Below are 12,171 nucleotides of genomic sequence, written 5' to 3' on the forward strand. Positions count from 1 at the left end.
TCTAATCTTCTTGCAGTTAGTATGCTATAAATTAGCACTTAAATATAACTATATTTGTATTTTACGCCATTCACACAATATTTTATTTATTATAATTCGTATCACAAATTTATTTAATGGTAGTATATTTTTTATATATAAACTCGTAACAAGAAACAGCTGTATAGATGGTTGTATATAACTATATCCTTGAGTATCACTTAAATATAACTATATTCTTAATTTACGCATTTCACGTAAGGTGGCAAATCATACATGTTGTATCGTTAAGAAAACTCTAAACACGAACACGAACACGATCCGCTACGCTCAGACACGAACACGACACGATAACAACAGATATATGACACGACACAATAACAGCACTATAATAATATTATTATAATATATAAATATTATTTCTCATATTAAATTTAAAATTTAAAATTTTAAAATTTTAAAATAATAATAATATTATTTCTTAACGTGTAACACGACACGAACACGACACGAAGTTTTCGTGTCCTTATCGTGTCGCACGATAAGGACACGAACCCAATAAGCTTTGACACATATCCATTAATTTCGTGCGGATTCGTGTCGTGCCAAAAATTGTCAGCCCTAATTTCACATATTAATATTTCCTACGTTCCTGAAATTTTGTCTCATTTTCTTATTTCTTTTGATCCTATAAAATTATCGCATTTCACTTTTTTATCATTTGTGATTGTGGATCCCATATTTCACTAATCATTCTCATTTCACTTTTTATCATTTGTGGCTGTGAATCTCATATTCCACTAATCATTCTCATTTTATTATAAAATTAATACCTAGTAGGATCTATATCTACCAAGTACCAAGTTTTTCAATCTATTTTCGATTATATTTCATAAAACTCGTGCCCTATCGACAAAATTTGGGAAGGTTTATATGTAAATTAAATTTAATGTGACAATAAATTCGTCTTCCTCTTTTGACCATTTTTACCACCACTCTCTTTCACACACACTACACACACTGCGGCGGCGCCCACCACCCTTCCCCCTTCTATTATTTCACATGCATTTCCTGACTTTTTCGAGCATAATATAATACTCAATCACACTCGTAAACATCACAAAAGCACAAAATTAATAAGCAAAAAATTAATTAAAAAAAGAAAAAGAAATGCCTCCCGCCACCGCCCCGCCACCGCAATCCACGGCGGCGCCACCGCCAACCGCGGAGGCTCTCCGCCAAATCTCGTCGCTCCTCGCCGACCTCCTCCCCTCCACTCTCTCCGTCACCTCCTTCGCCGCGCGGTGGCAGGTCCTCCGCTCGAAGCTCGGCGCCGTCCAAACCCTCGCCGCCGAAATCCGCGACTCTCCGCACTGGTCGGACAATCCGCTCCTCCCGACGCTCCTCCCCGCGCTCCTCTCCACCCTCCGCCGCACCGAGATCCTCTGCCACCACTGCCGCGGCGAGGCCGCCGGCCGCGGCAAGCTGCTGATGCAATCCGACCTCGACATGGCGACGGGGTGGCTGTCGAAGCAGATCAACGACCTGGAGCTCCTCCTCCGCTCCGGCGTCCTCCACCACTCCACCGCCATTGTCCTCTCCCGCCCTAATTCCGCCTCCTCGAAGGAGGAGCTGACGTTTTTCGTGCGAGACCTCTTCGCGCGGCTCCAGATCGGAGGCCTGGAATTCAAGCTGAAGGCGCTGGATTCGCTGATCCAGCTGCTGATCGAAGATAGCAAGTCGGCGATGGTCGTCGCGAGGGAAGGAGACATGAGATGCCTCACATCGCTGCTCGATTCGAGCGGCGACGACTCCGTCAGGGAGCTGGCGGTCCACGCCGTGTCGCTGCTCGTCGCCGCCGGCGATTTGCCGCGGAAATGCGTGTTCGAGGAAGGGGCTTTAGGTCCTCTGCTCAGGATAATCGAGTGCAGCTCGGTGCAGGTGAAGGAGAGGGCGGCGATGGCCGTCGAGTTCATCACCGCCGACCACGACAACGCCTGGGCGATTTCCGCCTACGGCGGCGTTCCTGTACTGATCGAGCTCTGCAAATCTGGCTCTCTCATCGCTCAATCGTACGCCGTTGGCGCGATCAGGAACGTTTCCGTGGTTGAAGATATCCGAGCTGCGTTAGCGGAAGAAGGCGCTGTTCCTGTTCTAATCGACTTGCTTGTTTCAGGAAACGCATCTGCGCAAGGAAAATCAGCGAATTGCATATCGATTCTCGCTTCCACAAGCGAGAAAATCCGCAAATTACTGCTGCAGGAGAAAGGTTTGCAGAAATTGGTGCAGTTATTTCACGAATGCCCCGTTGCTGAAACTGTAGAACACGTTCTACGCGCGATTTACTCGTTTTCCGATGATGAAATGAGCAATCGCGTATTATCTGAATCAACTATGTTCATAGTACAGCTAGCTGATCTGATTAAGCTTGGGAAAAACATTAGGTTGCAGCACATTGCAGCTTCATTGCTTGCTAAATTATCGATTAGTGATCGTAACAAGATTGTGATTGCTGGTTGTATGGGTTCATTAGTGCGGTTAATGGAGGCCGTGAAGCCTGATGGAGTGCAGGAGGTCGCAGCCAAGGCCCTGACCTCGTTGTTATCTGTGAAACCGAATAGGAAGGAGTTGGTGAGGGATGAGAAGAGTCTAATGAGGCTGGCACAGATGCTGGATCCTCGGTTTGAGGTGCTTTCAAAGAAGTCCCCTGTGTCGGTGGTGGCAGCTATAATGGCTGGAGGGAGCCATGGCTGTCGGAAGAGGCTCGTGGCAGCTGGTGTCCACGGCCATTTGCAGAGGTTGGTTGAGATGGATGTAGTCGGTGCCAAAAAGGCATTGCAGAGACTCTCCGGGAACAGGCTAACTAGTTTGTTTTCAAGAACGTGGAGGGACTAATTAGGTAATGATTCCTTCTTGATTTGCTTGTTTTTTTTGTTCTCTGAGTTTAAAGCATTATCTTTTCTGGATTAGAGAGTGTGATCAATCATTGGTATATCATATATGTTGAAAACTGTAGATTAGTCCCTATTTTTGAATAACTGTTTTATTAGGTACGGATGAATATGATTGTTTATAGTTCATAGCAAGAATTGGTTGTGTAAAAGAATATGAATACAGATAAGAGATGCTTAGGTATGAATCAACTTGCCACCTAATTCTCCGTCATCAATTTGAGAAGGAGCATTTAGTGAATACATATATTCCGGTCCTAGCCAAAGGCTGGCACTGCCCCTGTAATTGCTATTGTGTGTCATACAACACCACATACTACCATCTTTATCTTACACAAGGCGTGGTAGGGCGTATGTGAGAGTCGAAATAGGTAAAAAACACCTCACATCTCAAAAGGGCTAAGAGATTATTAGGTATAGTATCAACTTGCCACCTAATTCTCCCTCAATAACCATCCAGCCACAAAATATCTTGGTGGGGGCAAAAATATCTATCTTGTAATTTGATAATTTTAGAACCAGCATTAAGTGAATATATGTAGACATGCCATCTTTATCCTTCACGAGGCGTGGTAGGGCGTTATTGAGAGTCGAACTAGGTAAAAAAATACCTCACATCTCAAAAGGGATAAAAGGGCTCTACACTCTACATATGCAAATGTGATTCGCATATCAGCTTTACCTTTCACGAGGCTTGTAGGGCGTTTCCGAGAGTCGAACTTGGTGAAAAAAACATCTCACATCTCTATAGGGCTTAAAGGGAAAGGGGGCACTATACTTTACACAAGCAAATGTGATTTCATTGATAGTAAGAAAGCAGCAACTAGTTGTTCTTTATTAACAATAAATACATCCACACATTAGTTGGAAGAGATGGGCCACCATCGAAAATTATACTGTATTAATGTCATGTGGAGAGGACTGAAACAGTCCAAATTCCAACTGTATGAATCAAATCTTGTTCCGTTTGGTAGAAGAGTATCAATTTGATCATAATGGATGTGTTTCTTGGTAGGTGTTTCCCTGCCAGACAGAATGGTCCAAAAGGGATTCTCCATCACATTTTCTTCCTCTCCCTATCTTGTGTGAATAAATCATGTGACCCCCGAGTCTTTTCGTCCGTCGTGGCTTTGGCAGGACGTTGGTCGACAAACGCCTTGATGTCGACGAGCTGCCTACAACGAAGGATTGGACACACAGCCAGCAGTTGGTATAACCCTGAAACTCTTAGCTCATGGTAGTGTAATACTGTTTATTATAGGAAAGTTGATTGTGAAAGAAAAAAAACAGAAGTTTGGTGTAATTTATGTTCTATAGTATAGCATGGATGCGTTTTTTTAGTAGTATCCTTGTTTTGTTTTGTTTTTTTTTTCTCTTGTAATAACATATAACGTTTTGTTTTCAATGTATTTTGAGTGAGCAGATTGTATTTTATTACTAATACTAGTACTCCCTGCATCCCGGATAATTCGGGTCATTTGACCAGACACGGATTTTAAGAATTGTAATGAAAAGTGTGTTGAAAAAGTTAGTTTAATGTGAGTCCTACCTTTATCTATTAGTTTTATAATAAAATGTGAGTATGAATGAATTAGTGGAATATGAGTTCCAATACCCAAAATAGTAAAAATGAAATGAGACAAATTATGGGACGGACCGAAATGGAAAACTAGGACGAATTATCTGGGACGGAGGGAGTATTATTTTTCATAATTTCTCTCCACTTTATAAAATTAATAATCTTTGGTCATTAGTTTACTACACTACATAAATGTATAAAATAAAATAAATACTCGTAGTATATCTATGGGAATTTTATATTTCAGAACATTTTTTTTTCTAAAATAAGAGTTGATGGCGATAGCGGTTGTGAATTATACTCGTCATTTAAAAAAATGCGTGACAGCTTAAAGATTAATAAAGTTTGGTAGTGTTAACTTTTTTTTTTCGTTCAGTATATTGGTATATTGGCTTTATACTATGCTTTTCTGCTTTATATCTTTATTGCTATTTATATCAATATATAAAAGGGGAGAAGATTGTTTTGACTTTGGAAAAAATCAACTTTTACACAATAAAGACGTGTTGAATTATGAAAGTATAAAGTTTTCTTCTAAAGTATTTATTGATGCCCTTTTTAAATATTGTTATAATTAATTTTATAGTTATCCTTCAAAACACACAATGGCGGTCTAATGGGGTCGGAAGGTATTTTAGAACGTCTCCGGTGACGGACTTCCCACTAGGACTTCCCACAAAAACTTCCTGTCACGTCATCACTAGGACTTTCCATTCCACTCCACATCACTGGGACTTTCCACTAGGACTTCCCGCAATAAAATTAAATTCACAATTATTCAATTTACGGAATTAAAATTTACGAAACTAAAATGTCGACACGAAATACGGGAAATTCGAATACTTCATTAGAAAAAATTACATAATACTTAAAAAAACATAAAGTTAAAAATTACATAATCATAAAAAGTCAAGAAATACAACCCTCGGCGTATTTATACATTAGAGAGAGAAACTTGTCAACACAAGTGGTGTGAATGAAATGAAGTTCAACGAGCCGTATTTATAGAGTTTTAAAAAAAAATAATTTAAGTCGGACGTCCGACCCTCGCCACAATGGCGGACGTCCGCCCGCCCGTCGCGCGGATATCCGACGTCCTCACGGGACGTCAGTGTCCGACCTTTTCCTTCACAATGGCAGCATCCGGTCGGACTTCCGCGATGTCTTACCGGAACGTCCGCCAGTGGAGATGCTCTTACTGTGTGACAATTCCGATCGATCTAAAATATTTTTATTTTCACCTGCATTCCATTAAGGGATGACTAGTCATAATGCCGGTTTTGAATTATATGGATTGTAGACAAATCATTATACACGTATATTGTTTATAAATTTGAAAATTACTAATTATCAAGTCAAGTCTGAAAATTTAATCAGCTATAAGAAGGTTTCTATGAAGCATGTTTATAATATTTCCAACAAACTATTGTTACTTGTATTCAACTATAATCAGTATTTGGGCTTTCTGTGGTCATTTCATAGGCCCAATACTTTAACATTTTGGCAAACCTCAAGCCTGCAAGCCCTGCTTAGTTGCCCATCCATTCAGACCAGCTTAGGTCCAATACCCACAATCCCATTATACACCCCTCTAACATTTTGGCAAACCTCAGTGAAGTCTGACTGGGCAAAGGCCCACAACGAGACTAGCTCCGCAAACATTGGGATCGGATGAAGGCTGACATTGCTATATTCCATGGCATCTACAAGAACAACCTCGGACGATGACCAGCGGCCAGAGTATGAACGATGTGAAAGAACTATCGCCGTGGCACTTCTCCCAAGACGATATTTTTCTAGGACTATAGAATTTTTTTTAATGAAATACATTTGGCTTCAATTTATTTCATTTTTACTATTTTATAATAGTAAATACAAACAATTAAATCAATTATAGAGATAGTGATGTAGAAACTAATATGAATTGAGGATGATTGATGATAGACTGAATGATATAATGTTGATGTGGCGGGAGAATATTGTAGTACTAGATGAGTTGAGGATGAGTTGTCCAATCATATGAGGAAAGTGTGAGAAATATTATACTCCCTCCATTCCATTTAGATGACTTATTTTTCTTTTTAGTTTTTTCCGTCACATTACTAAAAAATAGAAATTTCTTTATTTCTAAATTATTCTATCTTACTTTATTATCTCCACCTAACACACAAAAAAACTACTTCCTCCGTTTCCGATTAAGAGTCAAACTTTGATTAGGCACGAGTTTTAAGAAATGTAAAGAAAAGTTGGTTGAAAAAGTTAGTAGAATGTGTGACCCATTTTTATATTGGTTTTATAATAAAATGTGACTGAATTGAGTTAGTGGAATGTGAGACCTACTTACTATTTATGGTAAAAATGAAGCGTGACTCTTAATTGGGAACGGACCGAAATGGAAAAATGTGACTCTTAATCGGGGACGGACCGAAATGGAAAAATGTGACTCTTAATCGGGGACGGAGAGAGTATATAAAATCTCATGCCGCCAAGAAATGGATCACTTTCCTTGGAACGGAGGCCGCAGCTCGTTTGTGAAATTCCACACACAAAAAAAATCAAAATAAAAATTAAAATGAGAAGAAAAAAAAAAAGAAAAAAAACAAGAAGGGACGGCCAGGGGCAGACTGAACTCCAAGCCAGTGTTCTTCCACCAAATTCCTCCACCCCAACCCTTCTCTCTCTCTCTTCGAATCTGGTGTCTAGGGTTTCTGCTTCTCAATCTCAATTTCTGCATAATCAAGCCAAATTCACCTGCACCTCGGGGCTGAAAATTAAATCCCTTACATCTTCTAATTTGGCCAATTTCTAAAAAGATAAAGAAGTCACTCAATCGAGCTGCTCAGCTGAGAGAAAGAAGGGATGGCGAAGACGAAGCCTGGAAAAAAGGATCTTGATTCATACAATATCAAGGGCACCAACAAAGTCGTTAGACGTATTGATTTTTAATTTTTTACTCTTGCTGCTATTTTTTTAGTAACTGTTTTTTTTTTGGGAATTTTGGGGCTAATGCTAACTGCCCAGTTCATTTTATGCTGCTATTGATCATAAAAATTTGATCTTGGGCTGTGATTCTTGAGCGGTTTGGTTTCATGTGTGTGACTTATGTTATGTGGCGCACGATTTAGAGTCAATTTTTTGCTCCACCTTGGTTTTTTGGGAATGTGGAAGTAGTGATTTAGTGATGGAGTTGGTTGATAGTTTTATTTTTTGCTAGATGTTTGTTTTAGCTTCATTTCAGTTGTTTATGTGGATGCTGGTTTGGTCTTGAAGTGGTGGGGTGTGTTTGGTGCTTTCGTAGCTATTGCATTGCGTTGAATGTGGCGGGCGTGCAGCTAATATGTGTATGCCTCGAGTTTAGTTTGATTTGTGCTCATTGTCTGATTGTTGGACTCGTGTTTCTTGTAAAAAACTAGTCTTTTTGTTTGGGTCGTGTTCATTTCCGGGTACAACATGCCTATAATGATATATATATGTTTATACATGTGCATTGTGTGCATACCTTGCATCATTTGAGATAAAATCTTGAGTTTGTTGGACTAAAGAATGTGGGGTGTTGTTGTAGCGGGTGATTGTGTGTTGATGAGGCCATCTGACTCAGACAAGGCTCCATACGTGGCCAAAGTGGAGAACATCGAAGCTGATCATAGGAACAATGTGAAAGTACGGGTCAGGTGGTACTACCGCCCTGAGGAATCCATGGGTGGTCGCAGGCAGTTCCATGGCGCGAAGGAGCTGTTCCTGTCCGACCACTTCGATGTGCAGAGTGCTCACACGATCGAAGGCAAGTGCATTGTACATACCTTCAAGAACTACACGAAGCTTGAGAATGTCGGCACAGAGGATTACTTTTGTAGGTTTGAGTACAAGGCTGCAACTGGAGGGTTTACTCCTGACCGTGTGGCTGTGTGAGTGATAAACATTTGAAGATTCAGTAAAAAAGTGAATATTAGTTTTTATAACAATTCGAGCAACTCACTGGCTTGTCATATTTGTAGGTATTGCAAATGTGAGATGCCTTATAACCCCGATGATCTCATGGTTCAGTGTGAGGGATGCAAGGACTGGTACGATACTTCTATAATCTATGAGCAAGCTTCCTTCTATATTCTATGAGCAAGTGAAGCGCTAGATGTTTGCTTCCTTCTACAAATCTTATGAAAATTCTAATAGTTCACTAAAACAGCATTGTGTAAATAGTTGTTTTACTGTTGATTAGTTATTAAGCCGTTTGATCTTTCAACATTCTCGGTGCCTGGATTTGTGAATTAAGAATTTCAGATTTCTTAGGTTTTTTTTCTGCATTAAGGTAAAAATAGGATATAGATTCTTGGTAGGGGAGACTTTTTTTGGACTTATAAATATGGTATGTGTTTAAAAACGCGTTAATTAAATGCGTGTTTGGAAACATATAACAGAAATGCATGATTCATTTTATTTAATGCATATGCACAATGATCATTCTCATCCACACCTTATAGTTATGATAAATAATGGATAAATTTCCTTGTGGATGAAAGTGATCATTGCACTTCTGCATATGCATTAATTAAAATGAATCACACATTTCTGTAGAAAAAGCCATTTCTTAGAGCACCGTAATTCATAGTATTGTTTTCAATCATATATTTGATGCTTTATTTTCTTTAAAGATTTTCAGGGTGCCTAGTAGAAGAGCTAGAAGGTTTCTTTTTGGAAGCTATCCGAGTTTTGCAGTTAGATTAACTTATAGCACTTAAATATGGAGATGATATAGATGTGTAATTGTTTGGTTTAGCTGTTTACACCTCCTATGTCGAGGACATGAGCTATAAAGGGTTACTGTGTGTTGGGTAGTGAACTACTATGAAAAGTTTTTAACGAATCTTCTTTTGAAGGTTTCATCCTTCATGTATGGGCATGGCCATCGAAGAAGCGAAGAAATTGGACCAATTCTTATGCTCTGATTGTTCATCAGATAATGATGGCAAAAGGTCATTGAACTCTTCCCTGGTCTCATCTGATGATGAGGGAAAGGTAACACATGCTTCTCTGTTTTGAATTAGAGTAAATATTAAGTTATGTAGTGTGGCTTTCGAACACGTTTATAATATAACAATGGTCATGTGATAACCCGGATTTATTTTCTCAATGCTGAATATTGCTGAAAAATAGACTAGTTTGGTACTGTATTTAACTAGAAAGGTTGAAAAAGACGACAGTTGAAGAAGTGATAGTGTGTTTCGGAAACCATTTTGACTACTTTCAGAGATCAGAGTTGCTAGTACGATACTTAAAACGGGCCTCTTGAAATGCTCCTTAGCAAATATTCCGTTTATTCTTAGCAAATGAAGTTGATCCCGTGCCTCCTTCAGTTACCAAATAGGAGTAATATACATAGCAAAATATGAATCTTTCTGTGTACGAATGTACCTACCCCATCTCGATTGCGCCCATTCGCTGTCAACGACAAAAACAGCGTGTTTGCAATTTGTGCACAATTCAAATTAGCCTTTAAAATTCTCGCTTCTGAAGTTTAACCACTTGTTTTTTCAATTTTCGTTACTAGGTGGAGCCAAAGCGCAGGAAGAGGTGACACGTTGGTCGGGATGCATCATCGCGAGGTTGTTCTCTTTTCTTGCATAGCAGCACATAGTAGCTCTAGCATTATTGTTGTACCATGGAAATGTACAGTGCAGAGAGATGCTGAACCATAAAAAAAGCCCGAGGCTTTCTTTCACTATCTATTGGCTACTTCTGTTCATTGTTTCCCGCGTCTGCACTGACTAAGATATTTAACTGTCTGCCTCCTTGTGTCGTGCATGACCATGAATGGAGCGCGGAAAACACACACATCGTTGTATGTATTAGGATGCAGAGGGTGTTTATTCATTTACAATCGGAAAATGTGTCGACGTGCTTGTCTGTTTGGGGTCCCTGTGTTATTTTGCTGCAGATTTTAGATTTTGAACCTTGAATTTGCTTGAGTTATGTTAGAGTTTGTTGTTGATAATTGCAAAATCTAGTTGTTTGTGCATAACTTATGTTTCTATTTGCTTGCTTTGTCAAGTCTTTTGTTAAACCTACTATAGATGCTACCTTTGTGTTGTGTGTGTGAGAGAGATGTGTGTGTGAGAGAGAGAGCTTCTGTAGTTCACTAATGTTTTGTCATCTCTTCTCCTAAACTTAGAATAGATGGTTGAGACTAAAGCCCAATTTTTTTTCCTATTTTAGGTAAGGAAATCTCATACCTACTTAATTTAATCATTATAAATATTTTATTATAAAATTAATAATATAAAAATAGATCCATATATTTTTATCGAGTCAAAGTAAATCATACAGTACGTTTTATCCATTCAGTTTGATTCTGATTTATAAATTATTTTTGGTATCAATAATTTTTAAAATTACATAATAAAATCCATATTCACTACAGTATTTTTTCTCTAACTTCTAAGAAATTAATAAGTAATCAACTCAAACATTAATTTTTGTTCATAATTTATAAAATTAAACACATTTAAACCCTAAAATCAAACCAAATACAAAGAATGAAATCTTAAAAAAAAAGAGAAACTTCATAACATACTAATGTAACAATATAACTACGATGGTAACAAATACTAGAATCAAACTACATACAACACACAAATCACAAACAAAGAAATCTCAAACAATTCGATCATTGACAAAATTTATTCGATATCACCAACACCTTGTATCTCCACTTTCTCCAACGCCTCCTTCTCCTCAATCAAACACTTCTCCAACGCCTCCATCTTCTCAATCAATCGACTCTCCATCTCCGACAGCTTCACCAAAAGATCTCGTTGACGGCCAAGACGATCAAGAAACTCCTCCCCCATCCCCTCCCTCCTCAGGCACCTCAAATCCGCCTCCGTAAAATGCTTCTTCACCTGAACCCTCCCCGCCTTCACCCGCCCCAGGGCCACCGCCACGTACAGCTTCCCGGCGTTCCTCCGGGCCCCCTCCAAACCCCCCATCCTCTTTTCAATCTCACGCACCTCATTCTCCCCATCAAAATCCTTCTTCTGCGGTGTCTCCGGTGGTGGTGGAGTGACGGATCTCTTTTCCGGTCGGTGGTCGGGTTGGATTTGGTCGGCCTTCCTCTTCCTCGACCACCCGGCCAGGGGGGGTCGGGGGAGGAAGCGCTCGAGCTCACAGTGGAGGTCGCCGTTCGTCCTCCCGAACAGCCCGGCGGCCTTCCTGCGGACGGCGTCCGCGCCGATTTTGCCACGTGAGCATGCTTGCATGCAGTTGAGGAACTTAACGTAGCGCCGCCCGCCGTTGAGCCGGTTCTTGACCCGGTTTACGAAATCCATGCTGGCCCGGAGATTGACCCGGTTCAGGAACTCGGTGCATGTGATCCTGGCCGGGGCGGAGCGACGGAGGCGCGGCGGCGTGAAGTGGCTGAAGCCGGCGAGGAGGTTAGGCTGGCCGGAGAGGAGGGTTTGGACGGAGTGAACGACGATGGAAGGATCGATGGTTCTTCCGCGGTATTGCTCCAGGACACGGAGGAATTCGACGTAGGTTTCGCCGCCGTCTGCGGCGGAGGCGGACTTTACTTCACGGACCAATCGGAGAGCTTGGGAAAGGAGTGGTTCCATTGCTAATTTCGAATAATGTTTCATGTTATGATCACTAATTAATATATATATGGGA

The 12,171-nt window shown here is 40.3% G+C and overlaps 2 protein-coding genes across 3 annotated transcripts; both read left to right on the top strand.

The window, feature by feature from the left end:
• The first annotated feature begins 1,007 nt into the window (after positions 1–1,007).
• Positions 1,008–4,364, top strand: LOC125189056 (vacuolar protein 8-like). 2 transcript variants are annotated; one of them, XM_048086227.1, is made up of 2 exons: positions 1,008–2,878; positions 4,068–4,364. In XM_048086227.1, exon 1 carries the CDS (start codon positions 1,150–1,152, stop codon positions 2,872–2,874), a length of 1,725 nt encoding a protein of 574 aa, XP_047942184.1. In that variant the 5' UTR covers positions 1,008–1,149; the 3' UTR covers positions 2,875–2,878; positions 4,068–4,364. The 2 variants fall into 2 exon arrangements, with proteins under 2 accessions (XP_047942184.1, XP_047942183.1); XM_048086226.1 differs by having other exon boundaries at positions 1,009–2,878; positions 3,946–4,364.
• A 2,740-nt stretch (positions 4,365–7,104) lies between these two features.
• On the top strand, positions 7,105–10,522 carry LOC125186897 (chromatin remodeling protein EBS-like). The gene is made up of 5 exons (XM_048083383.1): positions 7,105–7,441; positions 8,072–8,414; positions 8,505–8,573; positions 9,384–9,522; positions 10,055–10,522. Exons 1-5 carry the CDS (start codon positions 7,369–7,371, stop codon positions 10,079–10,081), a joined length of 651 nt encoding a protein of 216 aa, XP_047939340.1. The 5' UTR covers positions 7,105–7,368; the 3' UTR covers positions 10,082–10,522.
• The last annotated feature ends 1,649 nt before the right edge of the window (positions 10,523–12,171 follow it).

Source organism: Salvia hispanica, chromosome 5, assembly GCF_023119035.1.
Source record: "Salvia hispanica cultivar TCC Black 2014 chromosome 5, UniMelb_Shisp_WGS_1.0, whole genome shotgun sequence".
Lineage (NCBI taxonomy): Eukaryota > Viridiplantae > Streptophyta > Magnoliopsida > Lamiales > Lamiaceae > Salvia > Salvia hispanica.